Source organism: Pinus tabuliformis, chromosome 4_2 (genome assembly GCF_031772625.1).
Source record: "Pinus tabuliformis cultivar Carrire ecotype Pingquan chromosome 4_2, CPIR1, whole genome shotgun sequence".
Taxonomy (NCBI): domain Eukaryota; kingdom Viridiplantae; phylum Streptophyta; class Pinopsida; order Pinales; family Pinaceae; genus Pinus; species Pinus tabuliformis.
Genome location: NC_142304.1, coordinates 655,960,793 through 655,980,437, shown reverse-complemented (window position 1 = coordinate 655,980,437; position 19,645 = coordinate 655,960,793). Strand labels below are relative to the sequence as shown.

The 19,645-nt window shown below is 34.0% G+C and overlaps 2 protein-coding genes across 2 annotated transcripts; both read left to right on the top strand.

Moving 5' to 3' along the window:
- Positions 1-470: 470 nt before the first annotated feature.
- Positions 471-857, top strand: LOC149171097 (uncharacterized). Its single transcript, XM_089425840.1, has one exon. The coding sequence runs from the start codon at positions 471-473 to the stop codon at positions 855-857; it is 387 nt and encodes a 128-aa protein (XP_089281966.1).
- Positions 858-896: 39 nt separating this feature from the next.
- Positions 897-1,328, top strand: LOC149171096 (uncharacterized). The gene has a single exon (XM_089425839.1). The coding sequence runs from the start codon at positions 897-899 to the stop codon at positions 1,326-1,328; it is 432 nt and encodes a 143-aa protein (XP_089281965.1).
- Positions 1,329-19,645: the final 18,317 nt, after the last annotated feature.

Here is a 19,645-nt window from a genome sequence, read left to right as displayed (position 1 = left end):
TGGCGAATTGTGCGTGGAACCCATTTGTCCTCTACACCGGTAATAACTGATTCTTGGTATTGGAAACGGGATGAGATCGAATGGTTCCAGGTTCTTCACCTCACGATTGCTAGCCATGATGACGGTTAACAGTTACACCTTCATTTTCAACGGAAGATAAGTGTGTTCTTATGGTAATCACCATGGATGATTAGGGGAATGTTCGTTTTCCTCGCTTCTCATCCTTTGTCATCGTTTTGGTACTTCCGGATCGCTCGTCAACAAGGAGGTGGATATTCCGGCCATTAATGCAGGGCCGTGATTGTTCGTCAAAGTTTTTCAATCATAGTCCTCGAGATCTACAACGCCGGGGCCATGGCATATTCTCTGCACGCCAAATATTTCATTTATAAAATCCCTGGAATGCATGACAGGGGTTCATATTTGACTGACGCAGGAGATTTGGCACTAAGGAGATGAGGAAGGCAGACATGGCTTCGAAAAAAAAACGATCAGGAAATCTGTTTATTGCTCTGCAAACATGGTTTAAGAGGCAATCTGTGAACAAACAGGCATGCCAAGCGCTAGCTGTAATATGTCTGCTGGTGACACTGATTTCTCTAACCTTTCTCGATTACTTGCTCGCGGCCCTGATAGTGACTGCAAATTTTATTCGCGTGTGTGGAATTTCAGTGCTAGTTTACAAGCTAACAAAGAAGAAAACCTGCGCAGGTCTGTCACTCAAGTCTCAGGAACTCACCGCGATTTTCTTCGCGGTTAGGCTCTACCTGAGCTGGCCTGGAAACGTGTATTACATCAACCTGTATACCATCGGAAAAGCAACAATGGATTTATTTGGACTGATAACGACCATATAGGTTATCTGTATCATCCGTTTCAAGCTCAGATCTACATACATGGACAACGTTGACAATTCACCCATATATTACCTGCTCCTTCCCTGCCTGCTCCTTGCCCTGGTAACGCATCCCTTGACACGTTTTCCTTTGCCATTTAGCCCACTGAATAAGTTCATCGGGGCATTGCTTCCCTATCTGGAAACCGTGTTGGTTCTGCCTCAACTCCGCGTAATGCGGAGCAACAGGGTCGTGGAAGCTTTTACTGCTTTCTATGTCTTTGCTCTTGGAGCCGAGAGGTTATTTAAATTTGCATTATTGATCATCATAACCCTGCAGGTTATCAGGAGAGCTCATTTCGATTTGGGTTTGTTCCTCTTCATTGTGTCTGAGATGGTTCAGAGCTTCATATTGGCAGATTTCGTTTATTACTATCTCAAGGTTGTTTTCAAGCGGCCGGATGTTGATGCATCTCCCGACCGTCTTGATTGAACAATCACCTGTTTGACATAATATATCTGGACTGGAAACAATGGCGGTTGGTGCCAAAGGGGAAGTAATGTTTAACATTATGGCAGGAAAATGATTATTGGTCCATGTAGATGAGTAGATGTTCAAAGATCTCTTTTAGAGGTTGTTTATTGATTGATTAATATGATATCTAATCTTGTTGCCAAGTTTGTTGACAACTTCATTGACAGGAAACGATGGCGGATGGTGCCAAAGGAAAGTAATGTTTGACCTTGTGGCGGGAAAATGATTAATGGACCATGCAGATGAGTTTGAGTAGTAGGATCGTACTTTGCTAGAACAATCATGCCACAAGGGATGTTGTATGTGGCGGTATGTAAATAAAAGATTACATGAAAACTATATTATCTTGTAGCTAGTTATGTGATAACTTAATGATAACTTATTGTAATGATTTTACAACAATGGTTAAGGGATGGAATCCCTTATAATCCATTGAGTGAGGGGTGAAATCCCTCACGAGCGTTTAATAATAAGATTAAACGTTTGCTGGTTTTCACCCTACGGGGTTTCCAGGGTATATCAGTGTTCAATGGTGTGATTGATGAGATTGCCTTTTGTGCCAGTTGGATGATGTTGAATCCTTGATGTTGATGGCTCTTTATTTGATGGCATGATCATAATGTCCAAATTAATATGGTTATGGAAATCGTGAGATGGATGCAAGGAATTATGAGATAGTTTATGTTATTACCCTACCATGGTCGGGGTTAATGGTTATGCAACTTACTGACTGTTATTGCAATTTAATTGATGCACTAATGAACACTATGTCTAATGGTTAATGATGATTGTGGAGTTATGAATTTGATAAATTACTAGTGGGTAATTTGTATAAAAATTCTAACTTCCTTCTTTTACATGCGAGGTTACCGGGGTATATGACAGAAATGCAACCTGCAAAAATGTTTTCAAGCAGAGACACAACTTGCAAAAGTGTTTGACATGTATGACTACAAAAGTGTCTGACATGTATGGCTGCTATCAGGATGTTTATTGCGGTGGTTGGAATTATTATTTCCAACATTTTCAATAGTAGCTACGAGATCACTGTTATCATAACCCAGTGTTCTGCTATTAGTTTGTTTCGCGTGTGGCGAAGCCAATCCACCATTCAAATATTCTTCTCTCCCTCACTTATTCTAAGAAAATCGGAGGAGGCACCCATGCCAGCAAATAAATGTTTTGATTAAAAGCCAACAGATACATCAATAGAGAGCTTCGTTTGTTTCAGCGTTCCTTCTTCCTTCGGGGCTTGAGAGTTAATGATAAGAGTTGAGTTATTACATTTCTGTAGTAAACACCACATCTTGTGACACCCCAAACCTTTGAATATATATATATATAGTTGGCAGCGGATCGATCACACAAAATCCCGAATCGTAGTGGAAATGTTCCAAAGAACGCAATTCAACATGTTGTTGTTTAAGAACTTTTCCTTTTGTACACTTGGTTGAAACGGCATTCATAGGACCCATCTAATACTTCCAACACGATGCAATAGGCGGTGCCCTTGCGTTTGGGATGAAGGCGGTGCTCATTCGCCTCTATATATATATATCTTTTATCGAACCATCTGAACAGAAAAATAGTAAATCTTTCCCCTATCGTCACTTGCGACGTGTACGTTAAAATGTTTCCATGAGCTTGATTTAGGGACGCCGATTTTAATATTTTTTCCCATACTTATAATTAATTTTGTTCTAAATAGTTGGTATCAGTTACTGTCCAGAGTCGAATTCAGTGCCGCGTGTGATTAAATTCTAAAAGTCTACCCCTATCAAAAAAAATGCAAAATGATAAACGTTGCAGAAATATCTTAAACCGAAGCGACTTATTTGTTTGTGGAAATATTACTTTAAATATACTTTTAAACAAAAGTAATTAAATCCTCATATAATTCGGCACAATAGAAACTATATAGTATCAAATTTTATGTTGATCCACTACAAAGATGGAATGTATAATTCTTCGCTAGACTTAGTCCCAAATCCCGCCACGTGGAGATCATGCACATCATACATTCAAAAAATCTAGATGCCGTGTCTGCAGTCAGTGACCCTGTTAGCGTTGACGGTAACCCTGACATTCTGTGTAACATTGAAATTTTGAAATAAAAGAGGAAAGCCATAGGCGATTCTGAGGTCGGTTCTTCGAACCTTTCCACTTGGTCAATGTTTTCAGTATGCCATTCTTAGTCACCACGTTTTGATTCCACGAGGATGTCCCGCTTTTGCCCATCGTCACTAGTGTTCAAAATTGAACCCTTCATAGCCCTGCTCTAATAGCTAAAAAATTTACACTTCTAAAAAAATTTAAAATATCAAAATCACTGGTAATTACAAAGATTAGATTAAATTTTTATATTTCAAAAGAAGAGAAATATTTTTAATAACTTGTCAATAATTTTTAAATTTACGATAATTTCAAGTTTGTACTAACGCATAAATCACTCTGATTAGTGATAGTTTCATAGAAAAGACCAGTGAAAGTCCAAATAACCTCATACAATTTAATAGTTATGCCATGATTTGGCGGCAGAGCACATTGAATAACCATTCAACAGCTATGCACATGCTCTTGCTTCTCTGTAATTATCCTTGAGTGCTCTTTCCCTACATCCATTTTTTCCATTTTCATTTGAATTGCAACCCATCATTCACAGAAGGAAAGTTATTGTTCGACGCTAGACTATAAGGTATTTTTCATTAACCTCCTCATATCTTCATTAACATTTGGTTTTTCATTCTATGCATTACTTAATGCAACACTCTTTGAAGTAATGGCAACCTTCATGGTCACACAATGTATCCTGGGCACCATAGAATCCACACCCCAGGAAATCAACATTGTGGTTAGATACCTTGAATGCAATTGCTTGACATCCTTCCATTTTTAGGAATGGGTGGTGGAGTTGTTTTCTACGTTGTTAATGGTGCAAATTTTTATTTTCATAATTATATGAATCTACAACTATGAAAAGAATATCTATCTTATATCGAGGGTACTGGACTCCACAACTATAATGCTCTCATTCAAACTCTTGCTTATTTTTCTTCGTTGCTTAAATCCATACAAATTTCTTGTCAAAGTATGATTTTTCATGAAGTGATTGTTCTCTGTCATAAAGCTACAAGTTTCCTTGAATGTTACAAAATATAATTCAACAAATCAATGAATAACCTATGAAGAAATCTATAGCCAAATCCTATGGAATCTTGCTAAAGTTGAATTTTTTTATCTCAATCTTGCTAAGGGATTTTTAATTTATGTATTTACTTATTGTATTGTTTTTATTTATTTAATAGGCGTAAATCTTGAAAAAATTCTCCTATTGGTCGTCCTAAGAAGGATAAAATGCAATTGTCGATTGTTGAATCATTTGGCCTTACACAAGATTCTAACCAACCATGTAATATTCAAAATGAAGTTGATGCTCATCTACATGAATATAATAAATCAAATAGTGTAGAGCTTGTTGAAATAGAAAATCCATGAAAGAAACACAAAATAATATTCAAATCCAAATGAAATACAAAGTTTCCATGGCCTTATGTTTTAAAACATTTAATGGTAATGAGAGGATGCAATGTTCTTTACGTGTTAAATTTAAAAGTGAGACTCCATTTTCAAAAGAGGGAATTACCGCTCTTCATGTTAGTGGAAAAAGTGGCCATGTAAAATCAAAAGCTTAATTTCTTTTTTTTCAACTTTTGGAGGGAAAAAGTGATTGAAGCATGTAGAACTAATGGTAAATGTTTGGCAGGAGAAAATTATATCAATAATTGAAAACATGTATTTTGTTTCTATACATGATTTATCTTTAGAAATATATAATTCAATATGTGACTTGAATAGGTATAAATGCACTCCATGCGTGCTTTTAACAGATGAATATTTTTCATACACAAATATGAAACCAGGAAAACATTTTCTTCAAGTTGCTAAAGAGGTATATTGGAACAAACTAAAAGAGAAGATTTTACATAGGTCATTTTACTCAATTTTAGTTGATGAAAGCACTGAGCAAATTATGGAACACCAATTGATTGCCTTTATTACATATTTGACGATTCGAGGAAGAGGTCAATGTTTAACAAAGTTTATATGTTTACTTCAAATACATGATGGAATAGCTCATTGTATGTATGATCTAGTGAGAACTCTTTTAGCATAAATGGATTTATATTTCATGAAGTTTGTTTGTTTTGGTTCAGATGGTGCATCTTCCATGAGGGGTATTCATGAAGGTTTATCTCCTAAGCTTTGTATACTCCTCATTTATTAGTTACACATTGCGTAGCTCACAGGGAAGCATTAACAATCAATGAGGCTTCATCTCATTTTCCAGAGTTGCAATATATTAACAAATTTGAAACAAAGTTTATTCATGGCTTGGAAAATCAACTAAAGGACATGGAAAATTGAGTGAGCTAATGTATACATTTCAAATCACTAAGTTAGTGGTCTTACAAATTCATCAAATTAGGTGGCTCTATAAAGGAAAGGTCATGGAAAGACTTGTTAAACTCATGCATTATTTGTTAGGATTGGGATTCAGGGGAGAAAAAAATGTATGAGTTGGCAACAATATTTCAAGTGCAAACTTGCATCCATATACTTGCAAACATGCTCATTGAATTAAATAAGTTGAATCAAAAGTTCGAAGAGGATCATGTTGATATTACATATATTGACACTACTTTACATGTTTCTATTAACATTCTTCGTAAATGATTTTTGGAAAGCATTTTTGGTGTAGATGTAGTGCATATGTCTTATTTCTTAGTTAAAGCATAAAGAGGAAACCTTGAATTTGCAGATAGCACAAGTATGGCACATTTACATCCATTGAGGTTTTCCAAAGATGAAAATATTGGGGCTACTATATGATTGTACTCTTTTGGGAAAATGTTTTATTGTAAAGGTGATTAAATCTTTAGATAGGAGATTCATAGATTTACATGTATTTAATGTGGCTAAGTTTTGCACTTCTCAACATTATTATGAAGAAGTGAATGATATAGACTATCCAACAAAAAGATAGTTGAAATGTTTATGTGAAAAATCTATTGTGGATACTACTAGATGTTTTGGTGAAAAGAATGAATTTATTTGTGTTATTTGTAAATCATACCCTAAAAAGCATATGTATGGCATGAGACCTAACTTGAGATGAACATGAATGGTTTGAAGACTCTCCATATTTGATGCAATTATGGAAAGCTATTCTTGTTATCTCAACAACCACATAAGTGTGTGAAAGGGGCTTCTGAAAATTAAACAGGATAAAAATTGATGATAGATAAAGACATTCATTGGAGACACTAGATATGCTAATGTTTCTATCTCTAAGTGCACATCATGCTCTCAATGAGGTAGATTGGAATGCTACTTATGATGTAAGGAAATAAATGAAAACTAGAAATCCATTTCCATTGGGAAAATATATTTATATTTTTGATTATGTGTCCAAATACTTTTGAAAATCATCTAATGAAACATATGTTTACTTTTTTTTAATGGAATTTGAGATTTTTTTTTGTTTATTCACCGGTGATATTGAGATTTTATGGTGTTTTCATTGAAACCACTCCTTAAATTTTTAAGATTTTATAGATTTAGAATCACACTATTTTATTTTGGAATTTTTTTGAAGGGTTTATATAATATATATTTTTTAATAAAAATGATTTTTTTTTTTATAAACTTTCATTCTTGAAGGGTTAGATGAATATATGTCCTTCCAAATGAAATTAATAACAAACTTTCAAATTTGATTACTCGTTGTCACACCCTGCGCCTCCCTCCAATCACTATTTTGGAACACTTTTGTTGAAGAATTCCTACCAATTCTACGTGTGGCAAGCAAAAAATATGATTATTTTTTATAAGCTCGAAAATTTTAGTTTCCATGCCACATTGAGAAAGAGCCGGGCATTTACTTCTTCACACAACTGACTTTATTTTTTATTTTTTTGGATTTAACTAAATTGATTTTTCAGTCGAGTTTCAAATCTAGCGTTAGCGTTAATTTTAATATTAGATGAAAGAATCATTTTCTTATTTATAAATTTTATTATTAAGATTATATAAAACATTGAACACGTGATAAGATAGCTCCCACCCCTCATAAGATATTTTTTATCTAACATATAGCTCCACCTGTAATTCCTTCACATGAAACTATAACTAGTTACTTTTTATGTAAGATTTGATTGACTCTTCAAAAAATTGGACAATTACCATTTTTAATGTAAGCTTATTCAACTATTATCTAACATATGGCTCCACCCTTAAGGAAACTATAACTATTGACTTTTTATGTAAGATTTAATTGACCATTCAAAAAATTAGACCATTACAATTTTTAATGTAAGCATATTCAAATACCAATGAGGCTCGTTTAGATTTGGACATTATATTATTATTTATAGTTAAAATCTTACTATTATTTATAATTCAATCTTATGAGCCAGTATTACATGGTAGCATTAGATATTCAAATACTAAGTACTATGCAATGAGCTATTGATTAGTTTACTATCTTTCCATTTTGAACATTGAATACCAATAATTAAATATTTAATAATTAAGTATCTAATGCATGAAATAAAAAGGCAATCACTTGTTACATGGATATTTTCTCATATGTTTCTATAGGTGTTCCATTTATCAACCAGCTTTGAAACATCTCATCATGCCTTGACCACATTCTCATTGTAGGTGGAATCCAAAAAAAATTCTATCAGAATTACCTTTAAAATCTATATTGGTTTTGTACCTAATTTTAATTTTGGTATTAACCTTTAAAAGTAATAATACCACCCATATTAGTTGCATAAGTTATAGAAATACATTCGTTTGAAAAAATCTTACACTGATGAAGAGAATAAATCACCGGTAATCGAAGCTATGGCAATGGAGAGAGTCTTTAAAATCTATAGTGGTTTTGTACAAAATTTAATTTTGCTATTATCATTTAAAAGTAATAATACCATCTGATATTGGTTTCATAGGTTAAAGAAATACACTCCATGTAAAAGTATTTGAAAAAAACTAAGACACTGATGAAGAGAATAAATCATCGGTAATCGAAGTTATAGCAATGGAGATGAGTTGATTTATATGGGTGGAAGTCAAGTACAATAATAATAATTTTAATCAAATTCATATATGTATATAATTTTGAATATTTTTAATTTTAATTAAGGAAAAATATAAACTAAACTAATTTTTTTTTTCATCATCTTAAATATATATTTATCTATTTCTTAAACAAAACCAATCCTCTGTTATTCATCCCTGCTCTTGCTCGCAAAAACTATAGTAATCAAAATTTGTTTATGAATTAGTTAGGCACAAAAAAATGAAGATATAATAATTTTCTAAACCAAAGTTTCATCCAAATCATGCATTACATTTTACATTTTCTCACATTTTATCCTATGTTTGAATTTGAGATATTATTTGGTCTCAGATATCTTACGTTATAAGTTACATTTATTAACATTTTTTTGACAAATAAGATAATGTTAGTGAATTCTAGTATTAATTTAGTAACATTAAATATTAAATGTTTTCATGAGACTATTTCAATCATTCCACTACTCTATAAGGCCTCAAACTTTCCACTTCCATGTGAGTTTTATGACATCTCTAATTTGTGGTTTTACACTTGGCAAGCACGTCTTCACGTCTTCATTTTGTTTAGGTGGAGGCTCCTTCAATATTCAGTGCCCTTTCTTCACCTTATTGGCCTTGAACTTCAATATTCAGTGCCTTTTCTTTGCCTTCCTGGCCTTGAACTCCAGGTAGCGTATGAGGGATGTCTACTTAGTCATTCACTAGAGGAATGAGAGATGCTTCATTATACCCTCCCCCCCTTGATATATAAGAGAAGATCCTCAAATGGTGGAGGACTCCACGGGTTTGCTCGATTTTTATGTATCTATGAAAGTTGTTGAGGGAAACTCTAGTTAGAAAACCTATGGATTCACCATGTAACTAGTTGTAGGTGCTTTCTCTTTGTATCTCCAGAAGTTCCTTAATGGAATTATAGATTTTTAGTTTGAAATATGGTCAATGGATACCCTCATCTATAGAAACTTGCCAAGGGAAGCTCAGAAAGTTTCTGATAGAAACTATGGTTCTCAATTCTACAATTTAATTGTGTAACAAACTCTGCGAGACCAAACAAGTAAGAAAACAAACTCCAACCATGAGAGCCAAAAAGCCAAATAGTGATGACCAAATTAAACCTGTGAATATATTTCATAACAGAATTGATAAGTAAATTCAATTTCGTCAATTCCATGATTCATAAATTCCGAGCACCAACAAGCATAAAAGTTGTCCTATCCAAAGCTTTCATACAATCTACTTATCTTTTTTTTTTTACATTCACTTACTTTTTGTGTATCTATTTTGTTGAACCAACTAGCAACATAGCCACAAATATTTTTTGAATTACCGTTGACAATATCAATTTATTTTTTTCCTAATTGCAAGTATTGTTTTCAATGAATGCAAGAAATAACCGCATATGATAAATCACTAAGGTATTGTTTGAATCGCTGTTCACAGTATCAATTTATTTTCTTCCCCTAATTGTAGTTAATTTTCTCAATGAATGCAAGAAATAAGCTTCATGGGTTGAAATCAAAATGGCACTTTTAGATGCCATTAAGATAATAAACTATGATATGGAAGTGATACATTTTCCATAATCAAAATAGTTAGCAAAATAATTTCATAATAAGTTCATGCAAGAATTAGATTGCATGTAAAAATTGGAAATGCAGTGGCTAAAATGCATATATGGCCAACATTTTCAATGAAATTGATAAAGTACTCATATTTGAATTGTCAATTATAAAAACATTACCTGTAACTTTGAATGTAATTCCAAGGATGCATTATTTTGATTATTGACTACGATAAACCAGATTTAGATTCAAAGTGAGGGAATAATGAAAAGGAAACCAAAAGCATGATAGTGAAGATTACCATAAAGAAACTGAACCTTCATGTTGAATAAATTTACCACTATCACTACTTTAAAAATAATTCCAAGAAAAGTGAACAAATTATTAGTGACCAATTGCAACATTCAAAATAGAGTTTCTAAATTTTTTGTATGCTCTTATTGTTTGCCATGAAATAGATTAAACAATACTAGTAGATCCTCAAATTGACTCTCATATGACTAAGTAAGGACCATATAACAAGCTACACTCTTATAGAATACACATATCATCCCAATGGCCAAAATTCACATCAAAATGGAAAAATTCACTTCTTTAATCCATGAAAACATGACCTTCTTGTTGATAGACGGTTTTCATTGATGTCAACCCAAGAAGTATTATGAGCTATCCCAATTTTGCTGACAAATTTACAATTGAAATTCATGGCTTCTCGCATGTAAATTACTCTAGTTAGTTTCTCGTCGGAAAGATCTTTCTGGTGGTATGTGGCATGCCACATTGTTCCTCATAGTTGGAGAGTTATTCACAATTGAAGTTTGCGAACCCCATTAGTGGGATAAAACCCCATGGGTGGTGTCATTAAATTTTTTATTAAGGATTATTTATAGGATTATTTGTTACATTGGAATCTTATTAAGATTATTTATATTATGGTATTAAAAATTTAAATAATTCTTCAATTTTATTTAAATAGATTTAAGGGTTATTTATTATTGGATGAGACCTTTGATTCATGGCCCACCTACCATAGAGTATAAGATATATGTTTTTATTATTATGAAAACCCTTAAATATCTTTAGTGTATGATGTTGGAAGCCTTATGTAATTTTAACTAACACCCTCTCCATGACTATAAAATAAAACATTCATTATCACTTAGATATCCTTAGGTGTCAACTATTTGAAAATTAATCTATGTAATATTTTTCGGCCCTAGGAACAGATATGTTGGATATAAAGTAGAATAGGGTTCATTTTTTCTTGGCATGACTTGATTAGTTTAGTGCATGTCTTCTTTTGTGACCAAGCGATTTTTTTTCTTGTGGCTTGTGGAGCATCGCACTTGTAGCCCATTGGATCTTCTTTTAAGCATTAGACCTGTAGGAACAGTAGCTCGCGGCATCAATTTTGATGCATCGAATTGTAGATTGCTGAAAATATCAATTTATGACATCAATATGAAGCATCTAACCTACAACGTCCTTTCAATATCAATTTTGTGCCATTAATTATGAGCATTGAACCAGTGGCTTGGTGGTCTCACCATCTAGAAGGATATGATATGAAATTTATTATTAAATCAACAAGGTTTTCATGTTGCTAAGGGTGGAATTAAACTAGTAAATGAACCCAATCCAGGATGTTTCAAATCTTTTTGTAGGGAGGGAAACTGTCTCAAAGAATTTACAAACAGAAAAGGTTAACAAATATGTGAGTTGAAAGTTTTCAACAATTGCACATTCGAGTTTTGTTAAGATATACCATAATTGAGGTAAGCTTTATTTTAGTATGTTTTACGTTTTATTTGAATGTTCTTTGTACTAACCTATGGCTGGAGGAACAAAGTTGGGTAGCTTCAATGATGTCAAGGTAAGTCATATTTTTGTATTGTTTATGCTATAGTTTAACAATCAATTTTATGGTATTTATTATAGAAAAATCTGATGTCCTATAATCCTTCATTAGTATTCATTGTTAGGTCTTCATTTACATTTAGGGTTGTTTTGTATATAATTTTTTGTTAGCATTTTAATATTCACATTAGATTTAGGTATTATCGCATTAATGTTTTGTTGCAGCTAAAGGTAAGTATTTGGGAATAAGGTATTTATATTTTAATTTTGGAGATTGGAGATTTTCTAGGGTATAAATTCTTTGTAGGTGCAATCTTTCTCGAAGAGTAGACCTTCCACGCCACCTACAATTGTGAAGACATGAGAAGAAAAGGCAGCATGGAAGATTAGAGTTGTTGAAAGAAAAATTAAAGTACCACAAGCATCCAACCCTTCATGGCTATGAGTGCATCAAGAACAAGAGTAGGCCATCATCCCTAACCACTTCTACAAAAAATTATAATGATCAACATCAAGGAAAAATTGTACAACAATTGTCAAGTCTTGTAATTTTTGTAAAGAATCTATTTTCCTAGAGTTGAAGGAGGAAATTTTGTTTTGTACATGGGCTTTGGTTTGTAGTTCGGACAAGGATTATTGGTTTGTGAGGGAAAGAGTTAGGTCCTCATGTTATTGGTTAGTCACATAAAATAATTGAAATATCATTGTAACGTGGATCATTGTTCCTGGTACATGAGTCCACACTTTTGTATTTAATTTTTTTTCTTTATAGGGTGATAGTGTGGTGCTAGGCAAGTGAATGTAGTCACCTTCAGGTTGGGGCCTATAAACACTTCGGGGTGGTAGGGTGGTGTTAGGGATAGTTATGGCTTCCTAGGGTGTTAGGGAATCCTTCAGCTGACTGTTGATAAAACCAGGGTGTTGGGGCATCCTTCTAGTGGGAGATGGAGAATAATGCTTTCCTATATTTTTAGAAAGTTGTAGTCTTATTTTCAGTTGGGGTTAAAGACTAAAGAACATATTAGAAAAGAGCTCAGTGATTTTTGAATTAAAGGCGGTTTTCAACCTAAAAATCTTGTGCCTATTGTTTATCATTTTGCATTATTGTTTACTACTTTATTGAATAATTGTAATAGTTCTTAATATTAACTAATGCTCTCAAAATATTAATTAAGTGTTAATTGCTAAGAAATATTGATTCACCCCCCCCAGCATTTCCAACAATTGGAATCGGAGAGGGTTCCTTCACTAGTAATTTAACAACTAGAAGGAGATCATGGAGTACACCAAGAATAGAGTTCCTTTGTTTAATGGGGACCACTATGCACTATAGAGTGGAAGGATGCAAGTTCATTTAATTGCACAAGGATATGAAGTTTGGGAAATAATCAAACAATACTATAAAGAAGAAACATATGAACAAGGTTATAAAAATGGGATATATGATCCCAAAGCCAAGGATCTGATTATAAGTGACATCACTCAATCTGTTTATCTTAAGGTATTGTCCTGTAAAAAAATTGAGGAACTATGGCATAAGCTTCAAAACATATATGAAGGAGACTCAAAGGTCAAGGAAGCAAAACTTCAAATTTGTAGAGCTCATTTTGAACAAGTAAGGATGAAAGAAGACGTGAACATTGCAACTTATTTTCAACTTGTAGATGAAGTAACAAATTCATTGGAAGGATTAGGAGAAGTAGAAGATAAAAAATTCGTTGTTGGGAAGGTCCTCATAACTCTTCCAGCAAGATGTAGTCCTAAGGTTGTTGTATTAGAAGACAAATCATACTCAAGCCACCTTAGTATGGAAAAACTACATTGGATACTTATAGCTTATGAAATGAGTATTAAAGATGAAGGTAGTTCATTTAATATAGAAACAACATTCACAATATCCAAGAAGACTGGGAAAGGCAAATAGGTATCTAAACCAAGATCTAGTAGTTGCAAAGAAGAGGAAGAAGACAAAGAATTTTTAGATGAAGAATTTACCTACCTTACGAGGAAGATGAAAAGAGGAATAGGTAAGTACAAATGAAAACTTTAGTTAGTATGTTTCAACTATGGTGAGATTGGTCATTTTGAAACTAAGTTCCCTCATAATAATGAGGCATTTACGAAAGGAAATCAGGGTCAAATAATTTTCAACAAGCAAGGTAATTAGGGTTTAAGAAAAGCTTCTTCTCCAAGGAAGATAGTTCCTCACTTGAAGAAGAGAGTGACAACGATGAAGAAAACAAGGAAAGATAATTATTTATGGGTAAGCATAAAAAGAAGGAAGGACCTAATGAATAAGAATATAAAGAAGAAGAAATAATTGAAATTGAATATCAAAATGAAGTTGTCAGAGTTATAAAAGAACTCAAAGCATAAAGGAAAATGTCAATTATCTAGAAGCTAAATTGAAGGAAGTAAAAGAACATGCCAAGATCGTCAAAAAAAGGAATGAAGAAGAAATCATTAGCCTGAGAGTATAGATAGAAGAAGCCAAAATAACTAAAGAATCACTTAGGAATGAGTTAAAAGAATGCAACGAGGCAATTGAAGAACTAGAAGCTGAAATAGTCTCTCTACGAAAAGAAGTAAAAGGGGAAATGTTATGTAGAACTTTGCAAATATCTCTAAAAATGCGGATGAGATCATTAGCAATCAAAGGTTATATAGTGATAATACTGCATTACGATACAAGGATGCATTCAAAAAAGGCTTAAGATCTTCTATGATAGGAAAAGGTGAAGAACATAAAACATATTATAAGATAGTTAAAGGATCCATTAAGAATAATGAAGACTTCCTAGGTAAATAGACCACTCAAGATCAACAAGAAGGTACTTGGAGAATTGTTCCACAAAGAAGGTTTCCACCTCCCATGTATCAACCCAACATTTATGGTTTTTGTTATGCATGTGGGAAATTTGGACATGGAGTTGCAAACTGTCAAGTGTATGGTAGAAACATAAGTGATTTTGGAAGGTGTTTAAGGAATAATTATCCCAGAAATTGTAGAATGTCTACAGGCAAGACCAAAATAGGTTTGGTAATTTAAGAAATGACGTAGAGTGCCACATATGCAACAACTTTGGACATTTGGCTAAAGGTTGCAGGTTAACATTTCCTCCAAGAGAATCAAAACATAATCAAAATGATCAGATCTGGAAGAAGAAAACTATAAGATGTGCTCTTGCCTTGAAGGCTCAAATAAAAAGGAATGTTTGGTACATTGATAATGGTTTCTCAACACATATGACATGATATAGGAATAAATTGATATATTTGAAAGAAGGAAAGGGTGGAACACTGTATTTTGGAAATGATGGATTTGAAAATGTTATAGGAACATGCATTGTCAAGCTTAGAAGCAAGGATACTATAGAAAAGGATGTGTTTCATGTGGAAAATATGAATCATAGTTTGTTGAGCCTAGGTCAAATGTGTGATGAAGGATATACGATGTTATTTTACTCAAATAAATGTGAAATAAGAAGAGAAAAATACATTCAACTAGTGACTACTTCAACCAGAACTGGAAATGACATATACACTTTGGATGACGTTGTTAATGGATGTTTCTTGGAAAAAGAAGATGAGAGTTAGCTCTAGCATAGATGGATGAGACATATAAAATTTGATAACCTTGTTAGAATCATTAAAAAGGAAGTTATGAAAGAAGTGTGACTCATTTCAAAACCAACTAGTGTTATATGTGAACACTATAGGCATGGAAAACATAGAAGAGTTGAATTCAAGTAGAAAGAACACTCAACATGAAAACCATTGGAATTGATACATACTGATGTATGTGGACCAATGAAGACTAAATGAATAGATGGTGACTTGTATTTAATGTTAATTATTGATGATCATACCACAATGATGACAATTATCGTTTTGAAGAAAAAGTCTAGAACATTTGAATGTTTCAAGATATACAAGGAACTACTAGATAATGAAACTAAATTGAATATTAAATGTTTAAGATATGAAAATGGTGGAGAATTTAATTCCAAATAATTTCAACATTTTTGTAAATAACATGGAATGAAAAGGCAGTTCTCGACAACTAGGCAAAAGAATGGAGTTGTCGAAAGGAAGAATAGAACTGTACAAGAAATGGCTAGAACAATGTTGAATGAGTTAAAGTTGGAAGACACATTTTGGGTTAAGGAATTTGATACAGTGGTATATATTTTAAACCAAAGTTTTCTTAGAAGAAATTGTGATATGAATCCATATGAAATATGGAGTGGAAGACCAAAAAATGTCAAACATTTTAGGGTATTTGGAAGAAAATGATACACTAAAAGGGAAGATAAAAAAATAGGAAAATTTGATTCTCGAGTACATGAAGGCATCTTTGTTAGTTTCTCACTCAAAAGAAAAGGTTATAGATGTTACAATCAAAGGCTTAACTAAATATTTGAAAGCATCAATATCACTTTTAATGGAATTTGCGGCCCAACGATTGAACAAGAAATCTCTTCTTCAAGCAAATCAGAGATACACAAGATAGAACCAGAATGGGTCAAAGATTAAGTCCCAAATCGAGCACAATTGAACAAGGAAACACATACCAATTAGGAAGAGACAATAGATGAACAACAAGTTTAACAACAAGCAGCCTTGAAGACCCCACAAAATGGTATCGACAAATTCATCCTTCAAATCAGATCATTGGAGATCTAAATGAAGGCATATGAACTAGAACAAATAGACAACTTTTTGCACCACAACAAGCCCATCTTGCTCCCTTAGCCACATTTGAGCTAGACAACTTTGAAGAAGCTACTCAATATTCATCTTAATTGGCTTCTTGTTGTTGTTGTAAAAAGGATCTTTCAATATCTCAAGGGAACAACAAAATATGGACTACGATATCCTAAAGGAAATGAGTTAGCTATTGCAACATGTACATATGTTGATTGGGTGGGAAGTGTTAATGATCGTAAAAATACTAGTGGAGTAGCCTTCTATCTAGGTGGTTGTCTTGTTTCATGGTTGAGTAAGAAGTAGTAATATATATCACTATCCACAACGGAAGAAGAATACATAACAATAGAAATTTTTTGTATGCAATTCCTCTGGATGAAACAAAGCTTGCAGGATTGTTAAGTGAAGGTTGATGAGCACATTCCAATATTTTTTGATAGTGCCAGTGCCATCAGTATCTCCAAGAATCTTGTGAAGAATTCAAAACAAAACACATTTTGATCAATTACCATTTTGTTAGAGAATAATTTGTTGAGAAGAATATCAAAGTTGAATAGATTGGGACAAAAGAACAAATTGTTGTCATTTTACCAAACCTTTACCACATGAGACATTTGAGTATCTTCACCAAAAGCTTGGGATTCTCCCAAGTTCCCATTAGATTGTTCTTTTACCATGTCAAGTAAATAAGGAGATTTGAGGTAGGTTACAAGTCCGTAGGAGAGACAGTTTGTCAAGGGGAGTTACCCTTTAAATTGATGTCAAAGGGGGAGAGAAAGCATAGGAATGTTAGAAGCTTGATGTCAAGTGGAGTCTTGATCGCAAGCGGATTACTTGTGTTGTCATCAATGCTAGACGGGGAGATTGTTGTTATGTGGTTGTCATTGATGTCAACCCAAGCAACCCTAGGAGATACCCTGATCTTCATCAACAAATTTTCCATGGAGATTCATGGTCTCTAACATCCAATTTACACTAGATGGTTTCTCCTAAGAAAGATATTTTGGGTGGTACGTGGCACACCACAATGTTCCTCACAGTTAGGTAGTTATTCACGATTGAACTTGGTGAACCCCATTAGTGGCATAAAACCCCATGGATGGTGTCATTAAGGTTTTTATGAAGGATTGTTTATAGGTTATTTATTACATTGAAGTTTTATTAAATTTTTAATTAAGATGATTTATTATTATGGTATTAAAAATTTCAATAATTCCTCATTATTTTTTCAATAGATTTAAGGGTTATTTATTATTGGATGAAACCTATTACTCATGGCCCACCTACCTTAGAGTATAAAATATACCTTTTCTTATATTATGAATACGATTAATTATATCTAGCATATCATGTTGGAAGCCTTATCTAACTCTAATGACCACCTTCTCCAAGGCTATAAAATTAAAATTTCATGATCACTTAGATATGCTTAGGTGAGAACTATCTGAAAATGAATGTATGAAATATTTTTTTTGCCCTAGGAATAGATATATTGAATATATAGTAGTGTAGGGTTTGATTCTTGTTGGCATCACTTGATTGGGTTCATGCAGACATTCTTTTGTGACCAAGCAGATTTTTTCTCCATTGGCTTGTGTAGCATCACACCTGTGGCTCATCACATCTTTCTTTTAAGCATCATACCTATGGGAATAGTGACCCATGGAATCAATTATAAAGCATCGAATTATGGATTCCTCAAAATATAAATATGCACCATTAATATGAAGCATCTAACATGCAACTTCCTTTCAATATTAGTTTTGTGCCATTGATTTTGAGCATCAAACCAGTGGTCTGGTGGTCTCACCGTCCTTAGGGATAGTCTATGAAATTTATTATCTAATCAACAAGGTTTTCATATTGCCAAGAGTGGACTTGAAACTAAAAAGGAACTCAATCTAGAATGTTGGGGGGTGGGGGGGGGGGGGGGGGGGGGGGGGTGGGGGGATCACTCAAAGAGTTGAAAAATAGAAAAAGTTAACAAAAATGTGAGTTAAGAGGTTTTCAACAATTGTGCATTATGGTTATATCAAGATATACCCGACAAAGAAGGAGAGATGGAGAAAAGGGGGCAGAGAAGGAGAGAGAAGGAGAAAGGCAGGGACATAGTAACAAAGTTGGAGAGAGAGAGAGTGAGTTATGGGAGACGAGAGAGGATTGGAGAGCAAAGAGAGAGAGGGGGGGCAGAGATAGAGGGAGGGAAGAGAGAAAGGGAGAGAGAGGAAGGATGAGAGAGAGGAAGAGTGTGATATGGGAAGAGAGAGTATTGGAGAGGAAATAGAGATAGAGAGTGATGGCAGAAGAGAGAGGGAGGTAGGAGAGAAAGAGAGAGAGAGGAAGAATGAGAGAGAGGACCTGAGAGAGAGGAGGAGATAGGGACAGATAGATAGATAGAGTTGGAGGGGGGGGAGAGGGAGGGAAGAAGAAAGATATCGAGAGTGAGAAGTGGAGAGAGAGAGAGAGGGAGTGACAAGGGAGAGATGGAGAGAGAGAATGTATATTTGGGGGTGATATAATGAGACAAAGAAGGAGATATGGAGAGAAGGGGGGAGAGAAGGAGAGAGAGGGGCATATGTAACAGAGTTGGAGGCTGAAGAGAGAGACAGAGAGAGGTGTGGGATAAAGGGGGAGAAAGTAAATAAGAGAGAGAGGTGTGGGATAAAGGGGGAGAGAGTAAATAAGAGAGAGAGGATGTGAGAGAGTGGAGAGAGGTAGGAAAATAGAGATGGTGATAGAAGGGGAGAGAGATGGAGGTATGAAGAAATACATAGAAAGAGAAAGGTGGAGAGAGAGAGAGAGGGAGTGAAAAAGAAGATGGAGAGAGAGGGAGAGAGGACAATAGGGGGGACGAGAGATAGAATCAAGAGAGAGAGAGAGAGAGAGAGAGAGAGATAGATTGGAGAAAGAGAGTGTATGTTTTTGGGGTGATATTGAGAGACAGAGGGAGAGAGAGATATATATGGAAGGTGAAGAGAGGGAAGAGGAGAGGGATGGAGATAA